The 19,312-nt window shown below is 39.3% G+C and overlaps 1 protein-coding gene across 1 annotated transcript in view; it reads right to left on the bottom strand.

Moving 5' to 3' along the window:
• The window catches only part of LOC121259175 (transformation/transcription domain-associated protein-like), a 44,841-nt gene that overhangs the window by 10,719 nt on the left and 14,810 nt on the right, over positions 1-19,312 (bottom strand). The window contains 24 exon segments of the mRNA XM_041160681.1: positions 35-586; positions 811-1,089; positions 1,393-1,824; positions 2,137-2,604; positions 2,680-2,970; positions 3,069-3,283; positions 3,286-3,328; positions 3,769-5,494; positions 5,568-5,980; positions 6,707-7,054; positions 7,145-7,405; positions 8,068-8,721; positions 9,104-9,325; positions 9,449-9,670; positions 9,784-9,933; positions 10,197-10,587; positions 10,693-10,915; positions 11,025-11,283; positions 12,652-12,987; positions 13,062-14,060; positions 14,855-16,087; positions 16,167-16,265; positions 16,422-16,474; positions 16,720-16,801. Of these exon segments, the coding sequence (XP_041016615.1) occupies positions 35-586; positions 811-1,089; positions 1,393-1,824; positions 2,137-2,604; positions 2,680-2,970; positions 3,069-3,283; positions 3,286-3,328; positions 3,769-5,494; positions 5,568-5,980; positions 6,707-7,054; positions 7,145-7,405; positions 8,068-8,721; positions 9,104-9,325; positions 9,449-9,670; positions 9,784-9,933; positions 10,197-10,587; positions 10,693-10,915; positions 11,025-11,283; positions 12,652-12,987; positions 13,062-14,060; positions 14,855-16,087; positions 16,167-16,265; positions 16,422-16,474; positions 16,720-16,801 (9,951 nt within the window).

Genomic DNA, 19,312 nt, shown 5'->3' with positions numbered 1-19,312 from the left:
AATTATCATACTGACAGTTCTGAGTAGAACTCACTTTGGGTGAAACCACAGCCTGCGCCGCACCACACATAGCAGATACTATTAGGCCTTCCACTCCAAAATGCGAGAAGAATGCTTGCATGTTCCTTGTCAGACGGAAAGGCACGGGTTCATTGAACTCGATCATTCCATTTGCATCATATGCAGGATGAAAATCGTTCTGGAATATTTTCCCTGTGTTCTTGGCAAATAATATCTTGTTTGGGGATCTTCCCCCAATTTGTAGCATGAAAGACATGAAACTTGAAAGGGCCAATTGGATGGCAAATTGCTTTTTGAAAGCCCACATATGGTTGCCACTCAGCAGAGTCTTGTACATATATTGGGAGAAAATGTTGTCAGTTACAAGAGTTCTTGTTATGTCAGTATAAGCTTGGAGACGAAGATCTACTACAGCTTCTGGGGAGATTTGGCCAGATATTGCTTGGTTCAATTGCTCCTTGAAATAGGTGATGGGCAGATCTGCCTCTCTGTCATTCCTTGCACAGTGGTTCTCATACACCTCAAGGAAGGTGCTGTACATCAAATCATCTTCTACCATGCGGACCTATTCATGCAGTAATCAGTTAAAACATTAGCTTTAGAAAGCAGCAACTGAATCAAGAAGGGACATGACTTGTTAGGACCCTCTGTTGGCAGGTCCCAGTCTGAAAACACGGCAAATTTATTAGTAACTCTTTCGCTACCTTGTCAAAGTTGATCATATTCGTGGATTAAAATATATATAAAAAAGTAAACAAAACGGATTTTTATACAAGGAAAGGTTATAACCTGTGACCAAACAGGAATAATAATCGGTGTGTGAATGCATATGTGACGGCGTCTTGATTCCTTGTGCTTATCAAACATTTGGTTCATCACCCTGAAAAGCTGCAATATGCGTTCATCACTTCTAGCATTAGGGGTCAGTGATGTCTGGACAATGAAATGACGTTGAGAGCCATCAGAGCCAATTAGAGTCAGACGCCGGAAACTACTTCCATGTCTTCGCACAATCGGTATATCAGCTCCGATCCTGTCTAACTTCACTGTATGATCAGGTGCAATTTCCTGTACATGCAGGGTTTTTTTTATAAGAATAGCAGAGAAAGCACTAAAGAACAGTACGAAATAATAGCAGACTTCAGCTTTAATAAAACTATTATTTTTTTGTGAAGGGAAAAATAATATAATATACTCTACACCCCCCCCCCCCCCCCCAAAAAAAAAAAAAAAAAAAAAAAAGATGGCCAGGGAGAAAAGATATATTATTTGCAGCTCCATATATCCAACTAAAAACAAATAGTAAAATCCCTCAAATAAACAGGGATCCCTCTGAGAGAACTAAAACATGCATACACCCGTTACATTTACCTGATCGCTAAAATACTGTCCGGGAACCTCAACATCAACAACGTGGAAGTCACGCAGCACCCTGCTTTCCTCTTCCAGCTTCAAGACAGCTGGAAACCTGTCCTCAACATTGCTCTGGAGAACATTTTTCCAATGTTTCAATCGTTCGGTCAGTTCAGAAAGGGTGGCTGGGAAAGTTGTCGTGCTTTCTGGATCAAGATCACGTTCAAATTCCTGCTTGTATTCTCTCACAAAATCGACATGCTTACTCACAGCATCTGCTGAGAAGCAAGCCCTACAAACACCAGAGAGCTCTTTCTTGAGAGATTGGGGGACCTCTGCTGTAGTGGCGGTTGGGTACTTGTAACAGCGGTGGAGAAGCGCGTTAACCACTGCCAGAAGTCTCTCCTCTGGCAGAGTTACAAATCTTGAACCAATTTCAGTGAGCAGAATCTGCAAAAGTTGTTTGGTTTGGACCATTTAATTTTTATGGTCAAAGCAGTATATTTTCTTTTTTGTAAGTATACTCAAAACTATTTCCACAATGTCTTTCATCAATAACAATGAATAAGCATATGATAAACCATGGCAGTAATCAAAATATCCCTTTCACTTCTGTCAAAATCTACTTCTCTAAATGAGGGTGGTATTAACATAATGTTTTTTGAAGAAAAATGCATTAGTATTTTGACTAAAAAATTATGAGCCAAAAAATAAATAGAAATCAATTGATCAACTGAATAAATCTACAACAGAAATCATCACCTCAAGTTCACTGGCTAAATTTGTGTGCTTGCTTCTAAGAGCCTCCATTATATCCTTTGCAGCATCAAAAGCACTAGCAGCAGAAGCTACCAAACCCAAAGCACCACTACGTCTTAATGCATTCTGACTACCTTCGTTGATGGTTGAAGTACTTTGTTGCAAAGCTTGGTCATTTCCTGCATGGACACTGCTCTCCACACCTGACTGTTCTGGTTCCTGCCCATGAGAGTTTCCACCATCATGGGATCCAATTCCACCACTAGATTGAGAGCCTTGGTGAACTTGATTGGCTGAGGACACACCATGACCTTGTCCTCTCGCATTTCCATCATTCAAGCCAAGAGAAGCAGCACCAGTGCCCGATACACCTTGCTGCATTCTTTGTTGGGCCAATGCCCTATTTAATTCAGACTTATTTGCAACATCACGCCGTTCAAGCAAATATGTTCTCAGCCAGTAATACAGAGCCTGAGATTTGTGATGAGAGAATCTCAAGATCATTGTCAGAATGAAGTAGAGTACAATAACAAATTAAAACATTACCTGTGGATAGACACTGGCAATTTTAAGTAGAACAAGTTTGCAATGAGGAGCCTCTGTCCTCTGCAGGGATAGTAAGAGTTGTGGAATCCAAGAAAGCCAAACCCAGTGGGGTATTTGGTCATAATACTTATCAAATGACTTCCCCACAGGCTCATTGGGAGTATCAAAGCTGAGAAGATACAGAACACGTGCTAGATGACTTCTTGAGTTAGACACGCCAAATTTAATACCTTGAAGAAAGCAGCTGACAGCATATTCTAACCAAATTTCATCATTGGTTTCTTTATAAGCCTACTCACATCAAATATCAGTTCAGTATATAGAAAAAAGTTATTAAATAACACCAATGGCTTTGGACAAAAAAAGAAAAGAAAAGATGAAGTGTGTACCATGTCACAGTAATTTCCCCAACTTATCCATCCTTTTGGCAAATTCTTGAAAAGGGTGATAGCATTAGAATACTCAAGATTGGCATTTTCAGAGTCATTTAACTTTAGCAAGAAATCCCCCTTTAGGCGGAAAATTTCTGCCTTGTTTTTCACAGGAAAATATTCTAAATTAGTGCTATTGATCAGATTAAGCCCATTGGTAAGCTCCCCTTCATTTCCAAAAGAGCCTTTGCCTGCTCTCTTATCTTAACAAAGGCCTCCTGTAAACATACAACAGAAAACTGATGAGACAGCTATCTCTACAAGCCCTCCCCAAGAGCAAAAGATGGAAGAGGTGACAGGAGAGGCGGTAATGTAAAGTAGAAAACTATCAACAATCTGCTTTATAGCTGACAAACAGAGATGTAAGCTCAATATAACCACTAGACATATCTAGATATGGTTAAAAGCTACCAGAAAATCCACCCAAACGATGAAAAGAAACAACCCTCTTAATAACTACATTTAGCCGGCATAATAAAAATTCATTATCCCTAGAATAGAATCAATTGCAAGTTTTATCTTGAATCCCAAAATTCTACAAACTGGGCCTATTGAAGGACAAATACTTGCACTAGTAGAAAAGATCCCAAGAACGTGACAGAGGATACAGTTCTTTGTTTCCCCTTCTTGATCTAAAACTGGTTTTAGTTATTATTACCTGCACTTCCATGGTGGAATGGCCATACATCTTTTCGAGTATTGTCACACAAACGTCATAAAGGCCTTGCTTACGAGCAATGTGAGCAAGCCTATTGACGTTCCATGCTTTGTCACGATAACCAAGGTGATGAAGTTGTGAATTTGTGGTGCCAAAGTCTTTGAACGCATCTATGACAGCATTATACATTTCATTTCTCCATTGGAGCAAATCGTACCAAACACACATATTATCCCATTCATTCGGAGTTCTCAGTCTCCAAGTCTCAAGGATGTCTTTGAGATCAGCATAAAGATTTCCATGCACGCCAACAACAGAACTACCAGAAAGTTTGTTACCATTTGCAATGTCCACAAGGACTTTAGCTGATTCTTGAACTTCAACTAGCTGCTGGAATTGCTGCAAAAGAGGAATCCTCGCATGAACAGACATTTCTGGCAACTGCCACCATTGTTCTAAAGCCAAATCGACACCTTTCCCCACCATGTTTTCAGCATCCACCACACCATTTGTGTTTCTATCATGAAGAGCAAAAAATGCTTGAATCAACCGAAGTTTTGGAGTTTCTTCTACTTGAGCCTTCGGAATTACATGATCCTTCATATATGCCCAATCAGGCAACTTCCAGAGACTGTCAAGTAGTATTTCATAATTCTCAATACTCTTGCCAAAGTCCACCAGTGCATCCCATTGACTAAGTTGACTAGCACAATAAAGCCATTGCTCTTCCCAAAGACACATCTCAGCCTTAGGTACCGTGTTGTTATATGTGCCTTGAGTGGCCTTAACCATGGCTTGGTAGAAGAGACTTTGAGCACGCTGCCAGTAACCATGTTGAACTAAAGAAAGCCCAGCCCTGGTTTCTGCAGTGATTGATCTTTTCTTCCACAACCCACACCTCATATCTTCTTCATTAAGCAAGCGATAAAGCTCAGCCAGAGACTCAGAGCACTTTGTGTCATTCATGAACATGACATGACTTTCCAGCAAAGCCAATGCGATGTGCCATGCATTGTAAGTCTTTCCGATATATTTGATCAGCTCACTGGGCATCCGAAGTTGAGGGTGGCTCAACTGAAGCCCCTCCAGGAGTGCTTGCACAACATTTGGCCTGCTGGCTTGTTGCTTCTTATGATAGTCTTTTGATAGGAGAGTTATCATTGGTTTAGCTAGTGCTACCTGCTCCTCCTTATTTAATGTCACCCAGACAATGGGAAATACCAACACCCACAAATGGTATGCAACATTAGCATCTGTATGAGCAAGCTCTCTCAACGGAATAACAAGATCAGCCACCTTGAGTTTGCTCATCTCGTTCAGAAACTTTGCATGCTTGAAAACAAGCGCTTCAAATGTTAAAGGAGCTTCCTCAGAGCCTTCTGGAATATTAGGGACCTGGTCCTGCATCCCAGAACAATCTGTAAGAGGACCTGCAACCACAAGTGGTGGCACCCTAGCTGAGTTTGGAGCCAATGTAATAGGTTTATCTTCAACTAAGATTGCCAGAAGCAGATCAAGGCCTTGTTTTAGCCAGAAGACATCACTCAAAGCTTCCCAATCCTGAAGTTGGATGATGTATTGCAGCCTTGTGAACAGTGTCTTTTGAAGAGATTCATGATAAAGTGAGAAGAATTTCATCCTAATTTCTGGATCTCTTGCCCGTAAACCAAGCATGAATTGCCTTTCCACTTTCAGAAACACCTCTTGACGCAGGGACAGGGGTAATCTGGAAGCCAATCAAAATAATTTACTAAAACCAGGATTCAACCATAATGTAAGTTAATTTAGAATATACTTACTTATTTGAATCAGCACATATTCCATAAAGAAGCTGTAGATATTTCCTATCCCACTCTTCCAAAGCACATGGGGAGAAGTTTTGCTTATCAACTTGTGAAAGCTTCTGAAGAAACGAAACTATTTCCTTCGGAGTGAGAAATGAACTTGACATGACCGATGTGCCTGGCTTGCTGAAGTCATCTTCAATCCACCCTTTTATCACATCAAGTATGCAAAGAAGCACACTAGAATCAGTGCCTTTCTCCGAGAGCAAGGCATTCAATATCTGAGTTATGGATCGTTTGCACTCTGGAACAAGCATGACCCTCTCACTTATAAGTTTCAAAACAGAGTTTAGATTAGAGATGACTACTCCAATATCGGCACCTTGACGAGAAGAAGTGACTGCAGAATCAGGATCGGTTCGCTGGCCCTGTATATGGATGATAGTTTGCTAAATGTAATTCAACATGCAAGAAAGTGAATCATACCGAGTAAAAATCACAATGCATGTGATGATATCCAATCAAAAGGTTCTGGTGAATAAGACAATGCATTTAATTTTGAACTTGCACATAAGAAGCCTTATGATCTCACCTATTATGATCTTCACAATGAAAGTCAACTGGTAGACACCACGATTCATGAGAAAATCTACCGGTATTCCCAAATCCCTTTTATCATTATAAAAAATGACAGACAAATGAAACTTTGGAAAAAGGAAGATTACACTTTATCCAAGCATGCAACACTATCTACTATACAAACACGATGAACTACACAGATGATGGAAAAATTGCAGAAAGAGAAACATGGAGAATGGCAGATGGACAGAAATTTAATATTCTGATAAACATTAGTAGTAGCACTGGCAATGTAGGAAATAAAATCATATAAAACAGAACATACGCTAAATACATACTAAAAAGATCCAAGACCTTTCCAATCAGTGGTCATGTCTGATTAACTCAAATGAGCAGTCATGCAAAACAAAAAGAAAATATAAAAATTTATGTCGAGAAAAAGATGTTAACATGAAGAAAAGGAGGGGGGGGGGGGGGGGGGGGGGGGATTTACAACTAATTTAAATCAGACCTCTCCATTTAAGACGGTTTACAAACAAGAAAACGGGGATGGCATCAGAGAATAAGGGGCATACTTGTCTCAGATGAGAGCCTGCTGATAATCCCATATCTCGTGCCAGGCGTTGAAGGATACGAACAAGGATGTTAGGATCAACAATGTTCTTCTGTACCTCTGTCAAGGTTTTAATGACAAGCAGCACAAAGCTAATTGAATTGGCAGTGTTATCTTCATTCGATGCTTGAGGAGCTGTGACAGTATTAATCTGCTTCTGTATCAGCTCGTCAACCTTCTGGTACAATAGTTTAACATCTGGTGGAGTAGTGGCTGCTTCTAGGGGAAAAGCAACAAAGACCATCTTCAACAAGGAGCACAATGACTTTCCAGCATCTAACATTTTATGCTTGAAACAGGGTTCAAGAATCTGACAAAACATGCACAGAATAGCACCAACCATGAATACAAAAATTTTGGTCGTGAGACCTACAGGTAAAACACAGAGTGGGGTACATACTTGAGAAATCTGATTGATGTTATTTCTAATGAACAAATGTGGCTGCTTCTCCAAAACCTTGTTCATTACATCTAAGCCCTGTGCAAGAGCTGTGGAAGGGTCCTTTGACTGAGATGGTTGAATACTGCTCAGCAGCTTTTCTAAATAATTGAATTTGACATTGGCATTAGGCCACACTTCTAATGCTTGTGAAAGTAGCTCCAAAGCTTGTTTGTACATTATATTTGCTTCCTTATCCTTAGGCTCAATGACCAAGGCAACCTGTTCTCAAAAAGACAACTAAAACATTAGAAAATAAACATCATGATGACTAAAACATCACAAAACTTAAGACAGATTAATGGTAGAAATGTGTCAAAATTATGTTAGGCTCTTATTTTTTTTTAAGATGGAAGACATAGCACTGAAGCACCAAAAGAAAGGTAGCCCAACCACAAGATCGTAAGAAGTCTTTCTATGAACTGCTCTCAACATGGGCAAGCTTTCAGGAATAATACTTCACATACAGTCAGAAGACATGGACCACATGTCTGTCAACATGAATATCATGAGATAGGTGAGGGTTCGTAAAAGATTTCTGTTAGTGGGAGAAGATGGATTTTTTAATTTTCAAACCATAGATTTTAGCATCAAATGAAAAAACTAATCAACTGGAGTTACCTGCGAAGCAATAACTGACACTAAAAGAAACTCAAGAACTCAATGAAGAACAATTATAGGCAAAAACTTAAAATGAGAAAACAGTGCAAAGAAAGTACAACAGTAATGTATATAACTTTTACTTTCATAGAGAAGTTGCAAATAAGCAACACATCAACAGGTATACAGCCTTAAAAATCAAAATTTACTAGTCATTGCAACCAAAAAGCAGAAACTTCAATGAAACTAAAATCATGCATATCAGAACCAGAAGAAAACCTCACCCTGATAAGAAAATTAATAATCAATTCTTCCATGGCAGCATTTGGCTTGAATTCTTCATCAGGTTGGCTAGCTGATCCAGGGGTTTCTATGTTCGTTATTGATGTTGCACCACCTGGGGACATGACACAGAGGGATTGAAGACTAGGCTCAACTTTTACTCGCTTTGTTGAATCTTCGGGGAAAGTAGACCCATCCACTGATCGCTTAGGATCAGAAACAGCAGAACCAGGATTAAATCCATCAATGTGCTGGCTGGCTACATCGCTATCAGTTACTACTTTCATTTCATTTTGCCTTTGCCTTTCCCAACCAACCACCAATCCAGCAAGTTCAATGGCAAGACGCCTGTTTTCGGCTGTGGTGTTATATGGCAATCCAAGGCGACTGAGTGAATTAACCATCTGCGGTACAAATTGTGCTCTGCAGCTGTAGAAGAGATCTGAATGGCGAACAATGAGCTGGAAAATGTGAATCAAATTAGGAATTGAGTGACCTTCCTCGACCAGAATCTTTTTCGTGTACCGTATCCAAATTGGCATACGAGACTCTCCAAGAGGCAGCCTTCTAGGTAGTGCTGGCATTAGTATATCAAGGGCCTGCTTGACTAGCATTTTGTTTTCTGGTTGGCAAGTTCTAAGAAGTGCTACAAAAACCTGAAATATGGGTCAGAATACCATTTAAGTACATCCTTATAAAATATAGAAACATTTGCTTTCTACATTCATTTTGTGTGCATAAGTGTTGATGCATGTAGGCTGCACATGTTTCATATTACCATAGGGAAAGACAAGAAGGCAGGAGGAACCACAAGCACCAAAAAGGGTAAGTTCTAAATACTCCCGATTCAGGCATCATATGATGTACAGCATCAGAGACCATAGATTAAGAGTAGAATCCTGGTTCACTATACTTGTTGATGTTGACTTAGGAAATTTAGAAAATGAGAAGAAAATGACTTAGGTAATTCATTATACACATTATGATATAATAATCATACGAGCCATCAAAAGAGATATAAAGTCTACACTGCCATACCTGGAGAATAATTTTTTCTGGGGCCTGATAGGCCTCCAGGAAGTGGCAAACATTCACAAATGCCCACTGCTTACTGGCACTATCTTCACGTTTGAGATGATTCCAGCCAAATTTTATCAGCTCTTTCCTATGATGAACAAGGTCATTTTGGAGGTACTTAAGAAGCAAAGTGGCGAGCTGCAAAAGTTCTATTCTCAAAGGCTCATCATACTCGGCAGAAACCTTCAAAAGCGGTGCAGAATATTTGGAATACATTAAATATGTAAGGAACAATCATTAAATTGTAGGAAATATATCATGAAATAGGTCAACTTTAATTAGTTCTCGATAAAGTCAAGAAAGCACCTCTTCTGGAGGATCAAGAAGTTTGTCGACAATTGTTTTTATTATAGAAGGGTCAACAACCTCCCAACTTTGGCCGTTTTGGAAGGCGTGAGCAAGCATTGGGAGAATAAGCATTTGCATTACAACCACCAAATGATCATGAGCAAGTTGCTTTGATTGGAAAAGGTTCAAAAAGTGCAAGAGAAGATCTCTTTTCATGTTAGGCGCATAACCTTCTGCAACCTGAAAGAAAGCATGACAATTGGTGCACTAGTAACAGATCACATGAACAATTAAAATAGGAGATAAATCATAAAATCCTCCCAAAAGAATCTCAGATCCAACGAGTAAAATACCTCAATGATATAGAACTCCTTGAGAAAAGTATAGTCGATGCGACTATGAAACAGGAAGATAGACAGTATATCAAAAAGTACATTCACTTCAGTTTTATCATGCCTTAAATAATTCAGGAAGCATTTGACAAGCCATTTGCTTTCTTTCACCTGCATTACAATGATCATGATAAAAACAAATAAACTAAATGGCAACAAAAAACTTAATGTGGAATATTAAATACGAAAAAAAGGAAAAAGGAAAATGAAAATATTTAATCAGGAGCCAAGTTAAGATGAATTGGATATTATTTCAAAGTGGCAAAAGGACAGGGTTCCACATAATACATAGAAGAGGTATCTGAAAATTCACCCACTAACAAAACAACAAAAGAACAGAAATCCCATCACTCTGTAAAATGAAATAAACTTACTTGCACTAAGTTAAGCTCCTGTTCATTATGCAAACGAGATATTCTTGCAGGTGACTTCCAAACAAGTACCAACGTATCAAAGACAATACGGTTACTCTGTAACCAGCCAGGTATTAATTTGACCAACGTTTTGATAAGTGCAAGTCCCTGAAAATAAGCATCTGAAGTTGCACCAGATGGGGCAGATACCGGAGTAGAAGTATCAGGTAGCGGAGTAACAAGGCCTTCCTCACCTAATACAGCAGCAGGTGTACTTGAAGTTCCTGGAGTCATAGCAACATCAGATCTTGGTACAAATTCAGGGAAGGCACTTGCCAGTATCTTCTGTGGTGACTTTGCAAGTTCATCTCTCAAGGGCTGGCCTGCATCTGATTGGATTATATACATACACCTGGATTTAACGAAAAATGAAAGAATAAGAACGATGAAGAACAAGTCAATATCTGATTCTACAACGCAATCAGAAGATTAACTTATCCATCACAGTAAACCTTACCGCCTGAAGTATTTTGGTTCACTTAATCGGGCGAGAAAATAATCTACAGCAAGTGTTGCATATCGATTTAAAAATTTAGTGAGTGGAAGACGATATGGACTGTTAATCTCACTGTATACTTGTCCAGGTGGTAGTGCTCCTTCCAATTCAATTGTCAAGGTTACAAGTTCATCAAGAAACTTCGATGCAGCCACAGGAAGCAGGTGAAAAAGCTCAATAATAGCTGACGGAGCAGAAAAATCAACATGATATCATCAGTACAACTGAATGTGAGTTTCTGTAGGTATAAAAGTAGCTCTTCACCATACATAGATGAAATCTAGATGCATTACCTGCTGCAATTTTTGGTTCTTCACCAGCCTTCCATGACTTCTGACTTTGTGCAAGCTTTTCTGGCTCCAACCATTTCTTAAGGTGTTCTAACAACTTGCCACCCAAGGTAACATTAAACCAATTGGATAAAAGCTCAAGCAGGCGAGCTAGGCCTTGCAGAAGAGGCATGCTGAGATTCTTGGTATGAGCCAAGTTAACTAAAATAGGCCTGAGGCTACTCTGCAACAGATCTTTTGGCATCCTTTGCTGATTAATAACCTAGATGGACATGAATAACAGCATGAGCAAATTCCAAAACATCCCAACAGAAGCATACCCAATATTGAAGAGGAAATGAATGTTTGTTGGCGGACCGTACGATGACATACGACAGGTCATCTTAATCTTTTGGATTCCAAATCAAGCAACCAAGCACACAAATAAGTCTAAGGAATTACTGACCAGAATCAAAAGATAGAGGCAATACTCACTCAAATGCATTATGCTGGTCAATAGTTAAAACTATGCATATATCATCAAGATAATATGGAAAATAAATAAACACCACGCCGGCCCATTAGCTTCTTTTTAATGGAAGGCTAAACGACTCGGGTCAGGTGCTTTGACACCAGGCATGAAAATGGATCACCTCGTAGGCGGGGGGGGGGGGGGGACTAGAAACCATGGATTTCTGGCACAGCACAGGAAGAACTGCTGAAGCACAGAGAAGCTCCAGCTCTAGTGTCTACAGGTGTAGGATGGAGACTCAGGCTAGCCAGCATAATGAAGCAGATTGTGACAAAAACAACAAAGCTGGCCCATCATACGAACAGGGGTTTCACCTCTAGGGGAGGGCGGCACACCATGGGATGCTTGAAAAAAGGCTGGTGACCTCAGCATCTCGCTCTCCTCCTGCCGAAGCCGTTGAATTGCCACAGCAAGGGGATATGGAGGCAGCTGGTCATTTGCACCAGAAGGGGGGAAGATGATTTCCTTAGGGCCTGAGCTTCTGCCTTCTAATAAACAGATGAGTGACTGGTAAGGGGCAAACTCACAGTGGTGTCAGTATCCAATTCTGATGTAGGGGAACATCCTCGTGAGGAACCCCTAAGTTGCAAGCCATTGGCTTTCTGACCCTAGATAATTTGAATAGACTTATGGTGGTATAATGGTGAACTTGCAAGCCGAATGGGAAGCCTGTGGACCATCTCTTACTTTACCATAAGGTAAGTCTATTTTGGCTCATACGGGTGATGTTTAGATGGGTGGTGGATCTGTTAGCATGCTGGAAGTAGCCATTTGAGTGTCATCACAACAAGACCTTATGGAAAATAATCCTGATTTGCTTGATGTGATGCATATGGAAGGAAATAAATGATCCTCTTTTTTTTTTTTTTTTTTTGGTTTTGATAAGTTTGATTTACTTTTTATTCTCTCTAACCATTGGATGGAAGCCCATCTATGTCTTCCCAGTTTTAGCTTTTAGGATTTTCTCAATCTCCTCTCTGATTAGGCTTGTTTGAAGTGTACTCCCTATGTACCTCGATAATGTTTTTCTTCTTGCTTTCTTAGATCATTAACAAAACTTATCTTACTTAAAAAAATATGCAAAAAGAAATCAAACAATGTGATAGAGCCAAAGAAAACCTGTCGCAAGCCCTCCTTTGCAACAGCAACAATTTCTGGTGTTCGACATGTCAATAACTTAAAAAACATGGAAATAATCTTTGCACGCAATTCAGAATGATTTGGAGTTTTAAAATCTGCCCAAGCCATTGTTGTGCAGAGTAGCTCAATGCAGGCTGTTCGAAGTTTATTTAATGACGTGGCCACTTTTGGATTCATGAACTTCACAACCCACACAGTTTCGTCAGCCTCAGCTATTTGCAATGCTTCTTGCAGAAAATTCACTAATTCCTGAGTCAACTTGAGTAGAGGTGGCCTCAAGGCCAGGCAGAAATTCAAAGCTGTAACTGTCCCAACCTGATCACCATCCAATCAGTAAGAGAGGCAAATTTGATAAATTTCTAAATGTAACCATTAGAAACAGAGTGTACCTGCTGATCGATAGTTCTTGTTCGTAGAGGCCGCATTATAAGAGGCTGAAGCAAAGGTTGATATAAAGGTTCAAGCAACTCGGATACCTCACTACCAGTTCTACTAGCCAAAAGCGCCAAACATGACTGCACATTCTTTCGCACAATAACAGAAGCATTGGGGTTGAACAACTCTGAAGCAAGAAATTCAACCACTCCCTGAAAGCTTTGCTTGCGTGGTTCACTGTTTGCTTCATCAACATTATTCACCACACGAAGAACCTGTGTAAGCACTTGACTTGTCTCTTCTTGCTCTTTGCTGGCATAAATAGGAAGCCTTTTAAGAACATATACGAGCCCACGCACAATTTTCACTTGGAAAAGGCATAAAATTTCAACAGTGACCTTTCCAACCAAAGCACCAAGTCCCATAACCCCTCCCATTTGTGCTTGCCATGTACTCCCATAGCAACAGTGCAAAAGACGGGGTAAAAGTTGCTCAAAGACAGGAATTCGAACACTTGGGGGTGGTGAATATACAGGATTCATAGAGGGACTAGAGACAATCATAGGTGTCCCTGGGCCTCTTGACATCAGTAGATCAGCATGCTTTGAGCGAGCAAGAAACAAAAGTGTTTCAGCAAACACATTCAAAGCATTAAGAGCAGCTCTGGCATGGAGCCTGTTTTCATCCGCTAGTACATCAACTAAAGCATCTAAAAATATTAAAGGGTCCAACTCTTTCAGGTTCAAACAAGTGCCATTCTTTGACCTAGAATTAAAATTAACATTTGAGGAAAGTACAGAACCCCCAAGTGCAGAAGTCACAATCGAAGCATTTTCAGAGGAGGTATCTATATGAAATATCATCGCAAAATGGCGGCAAACATTGAAAACAAAATCATCTTTAGGGTCATTAACATCTGGTTCCGCATCAGCCGCAATGATGGTCATTAACAGAATCTTGAAAACAGACTTCTCAGCCAAAAGTTGGGTCTTTGTCTTTACACCTAAGTCAGCCTGCAATAATGCATCATTTACCCACAAGGCCAGTAGATTTTAAAATTTTAAAATAATATAATGCTACCAATATTTTAGTTGGTAATTTAGAATAATAGATGAAAGAGAAGAACAATATGAACGTATCCTCTATTAGAGCAAAAACAACTAGAAATTGCTTTAAGACAGAATAACGATCAACTAAAAGCAAACAAATCATGCAGACATCATAATCTATTAAATATTGCGAAACTATTTTTTAGCAAGAAAATCTGAACTATGCAGACAACAGATTATTTACCATATAATACTTGCAAACATAAGCAACTAAATGACCGACCATTGTGAAATTTCTCTCTCTTTGCTGTTAGGAAACTTAATGAAATGGGTACTTTTTGAGTAGAAATGTAAGACTTATCAGAAAAGTAGCCCTTCAGTTCCAAAACTAGAACAAAATTTACATTTTCTAAAACCATACTAGCACTTTTCAAGTCAATACACAGAGCATTACAGGGGCCTCAAACAGGTAATACGTCCACAATCACATCATTACAATACAACTTCCTCAAATTTGAACATCTTTATCACAGCACTAGACTATTAAGATGACTACCATAATTGTACCCAATAACAGGACAGCAAAATGGTATAAAACATTTAAGACCAATTGGACACACAAATACCCACAAAGAGACTCCCACAAGTAAAATTACATTGAAAAGAATATGAATCAAACAAAAAACCAATAGCTCAATAAAAATTTGATACTAAAGCATTATAGAGAACTAAGAGCATCAGAACAATATCCAATTAACCTTTATGTCTGATGCCTCAGACCTCCGTGAAGATGTATCAACAGCAGAAACTAACAAAGTGGACAATTGCTTGGCTGTATATTCTTCAGCAGTAACATTTCCTGGCAAATTAAGCTGAGATGCTAAGCAAACACGAAGGAATTTTAGGGCCCGATTTCGGTAGAAAGAGTCCATGGAAGCATTTTTATGCACAGCAGCTGCTACGGCAAGATTTATGCATCGATCCAATGGCACCAAAAAAGGTGTTGAAGGCTCAAATGTTAGAATTAAGCGAAGCCCATGCTCTGGATTCTCCTTGCACTCAAGGGCGAGGGGCTCTTTAAGAAAGCGTCTGTTACGACCACCTAACTTGCCAAGGAGTTGCAATGCTTTTGCACCCCAAGGATAGGGAGCAGGCCTCAAGTGAGACCATAAAGCCAAAATCACCTCAGACATAACATTGGCCATACTAGGTTCTAGGAAGTCAGGATTTAAACTATCTACCCAAAATTCAAGTGTTCTTAAACCTAAACTCACAAGGTCATCACTTCCTTTAAGACACAAAACAAGAGGCTTCATAAGACGGGGAAGGTATGGTAACAATGAACTTAAGCGTGCAGGCAAGGTTAAGCAGAGCTCTAACAAAAGGTCCCTCATATCTTCTCCAGTTGGGCCCTCAAGCATAGTCAATAGCATATTTAGGCAGGGTTGTAACATGGGAATCAAGTCTCGCAGTAGAAGTTCAAATTTGCATCCTGTCAGTGCACGAAACATTGTGCGAAGAAGTTGCATATAACCAAGAGGCCTCTCAACTTCAGTAGCATTTTTCATGCAAACTTCCATTATAACAGGCACATGAGGCTGCAATATACGTTCGAAATCTGAAGGTGCTTTGGCAACAGCACCAAATATAAATCGAAACAGATGCAAAACCAATTTTGCTGCAGGTGAATCTGGATGCTTCAACACATCAAGTTTGCTGCTTACGAGGAAATTGACCAAAACATCAGCAAATGGTCGGTATACTTTAGGGGCTTGCAAAAGTGTAGAAAATATATGGACAAGTTGAGTGTTGCAAATCATGCACTCAAAAAGCTCTGGCATGCACAATGAGAACATGTCCATAAGATCTCGAGGTTCCATGATAGCTAAAATCTGAGAAAAGAGATGAAGCATTTCCCTCTCCTCATCCTTCTCTTTGAAGAGAGCTAGGCAATGCACACCACTCTTTAAAACACCAGAAGCTTTCCACACCTAGTAGAAAAATTTAAAACAGACCAAGTTAGTCATGCCCAGGAGCCTGTGAAGAAACTCCGCATATCATGTATCGTACCTCATCTTCTCTCAACCCTTTAAATGCTTGAGGTACAGATAAATTGGATGCTGGTGGAACAAGCACCTGTGGATGATTTCCATGTGTGGAAGGAGAAACCTTAATCATCAGAAACATCACATGAGATAACAAATGTCAACCATACACATGAGGAACTACTAAATTAGAGAATAGAAGAACCTGTGATCGTGGCAAATGTGATAACAAATGTCAACCATACACATGAGGAACTACTAAATTAGAGAATAGAAGAACCTGTGATCGTGGCAAATGTGCATGCGTGATGCTCCATATGATAGTCTTCATTCCTGATAATATATACATCCATGCATAATAGTCTTTAGAAACTTGCATAATCAACAAAGATCCTCAAATGGCATTTTCACCGTAACACAAGAAAATCAAGAATTCAAAATAGGGAAAAGAATCAACCAGGAGAAAACTAAGAATCAAGGTCCCTGATCCAAAAAGGTTCCTGATTTTCTCGAAATGTTAATTATTAATTCCTGCAGCACAAAAAGAAGAAGGAAACTAATGGAAGAGGATCAATTACCCATGACCAACGTCTTTATCAGATTCTTACAATCACTAACTTCCTTGGAATGTTCCACAGGGACCTGCACACTCAAAACTGCCTGCAACAGGAGGAATAAGTGGTTAAGATAATAAAGGAGAGTCAACAAAGACATGCATGATGGCTCAATAAAGAAAATGAGAATGAAGGATATCAGTTTCATTCCCATTAAGACAACAGATAAGTCCATTTTCTGCCAAATTAAACAAATACATACATATATAGGTTTGATGACCCTGCATGGTAACTGATGAAACTTGACATAATTCATTCTTATTAAGCATAAATTCTCAAGATACCATACACCAGTTTCTTGAAGGTTTTAAATATAGCAGAAGATCAAAGTTGAAATAAAGCCTTTTTTTTTTTTTTTTTTTATAAGTAATAAGAAACTTTCTTCCCGAGAATAGGCAAAGCCCACGTACACGGGATGTACACAAAGGAAAAACCTACATCTTTCTAATAACAAAAGAAACTCTAAAAAAAGTTCTGAAAGTTATCATCTTCCATTATAAGAGTTTTAGCCCACAAACACAAAGTACTCAAGAAAAGGTCCCTAAGTTCTACTGTCGAACGTTCTGTGTCTTCAAAACATCTCTCATTCCTTTCAAGCCATTGACACCACATGAGACATGAAGGGATCATCTTCCAATTATCAGCAGCATACTTTCTTCCCTTTAATCCATACAGTGCTGCCAATAGATCCACCACTTCCTTAGGCATCAGCCACAGTAAACCTGTCCGATTAAAAACCTCATTCCACAAAAACATGGCCACTTCACAGTGAAGAAATAGATGATTAACAGATTCTCCAACCTTCTTGCACATGACACACCAATCAGCTATGTACATACCTCTCCTCCTAAGATTATCAGTTGTCAAAACTTTGCCAAGGGATACCACCCAACTGAAAAAAGCCACCTTGGAAGGAACCTTCACTCTCCAAATATTTTTCCAAGGGAACTCAAAGCTCCTGTGACAGGTTAATATGCTGTAATAAGAAGAAACCGAGAACTTAGAATCTCCAGCATGAACCCACAGCATGCTGTCCTCCCTTCCTAGCATCACCTTTGAACAATAAAGTCTTTACAAAAAAGCAGTAACATCATCCACTTCCCAATCATTGACATCACTAAAAAAGAGTTAACATTGCACTGAATATTATTATCAATGCATGAGAAAGAATGTTCCACAGCTGCAGTTTGATCCCTTGCAATCCTAAAAAGAGAGGGAAAATCCGACTTAAGCGTAGAATCCCCCGACCAAATGTCATGCCAAAAAATATTTTTCTTCCCATCTCCCACCTTCAACTTAATATGATTAGAGAAATCCCCCCAACCTTTTCTAATGAACTTCCACAAACTCACCCCATACACACCTCTAATATGTTTTGAGCACCAAGCTCCCCACAAACTTCCATATTTTACATCAATAACATTTTTCCACAAGGCATTTCTTTCCCAGTGATATCTGCAAAGCCATTTCCCAAGTAGTGCTCTATTGAACAATCTCAAGTTTTTTATCCCCAACCCACAAGTAATCGGTTGACAAACCTTTTTCCAACTAGCCAAATGGAACTTTTTTTCTTCTCCTTTACAACCCCACAAAAAATTCCGATATAAACTCTCAATTCTTCTTTCTACCCTTGCCGGCAACAGGAAGAGAGATAAAATAAATAAGTAGGAAGATTAGACAAAGTACTTTTTATCAATTTAATCTTCCCCCTTTAGACAAGTAAATCAATTTCCGACCAGCTAACCTCTTTTCAATTTTCTCAATCACCCCATCCCAAATAGTAACTGATTTATGTGAAGCCCCCAATGGAAGACCAAGATATCGCAATAGGAAGTGAAGAAATTCTGCAACCCAATATATTGGCCAAGTCTGAAATATTCTCAATGGTACCAACAGGAACAATTTCAGACTTGGATTAATTAACTCTTAGCCCCGGGACAGCTTCAAAACACAGCAGTAGTGCCCTTAAAGACGAAGATGATCAGAATTGGCCTGACTAAATATCAATATATCATCAGCAAATAATAAGTGAGAAACTTTTAAACTATTCCAGGCCTCATCACCCACCACAAAGCTCAACAAAATATTACCAACCACTGCCTTCTCAATCATTCTACTCAAAGCATCCATAATCATAACAAAAAGGAAAGGAGAAATGGGATTGCCTCAAACCACACGAGCTATTAAAGAATCCAACCGGAGAACCATTCACCAAAATAGAAAATCTCGGCGTTGAAACACAATAGAAATGAAGCTCTTTTGCTAATGAATTTCTCTATCTTCTTTTATTTGATGAGTAATAATGAATTTTATTAAATACAAATAGAAAGAAATTTCATGCACCTTTTCACAGCCTTTTCACTTTTTTCTCTCCGTACACTTATCCATGCACATCAGTATCCTCACCTCCGGTGCTTCTCGCTGAAGTTGACTCACCCTTTGCCAAGGTTTCTTTTTCCTTTTGGTACTTGTTTAGTCTGTTTTGAATATGAAGTACGTTAGGCATGTCAAGGTGGAAGCAAAATCTTTTGTTTTCTCGTGGGAGGGGGGGTGGTAC

Source organism: Juglans microcarpa x Juglans regia, chromosome 4D (genome assembly GCF_004785595.1).
Source record: "Juglans microcarpa x Juglans regia isolate MS1-56 chromosome 4D, Jm3101_v1.0, whole genome shotgun sequence".
In the NCBI taxonomy this organism is placed as follows: Eukaryota; Viridiplantae; Streptophyta; class Magnoliopsida; order Fagales; family Juglandaceae; genus Juglans; species Juglans microcarpa x Juglans regia.
The sequence above is the reverse complement of the archived record's forward strand: the minus strand, read 5'-3'. Positions and strand labels throughout refer to the sequence as shown.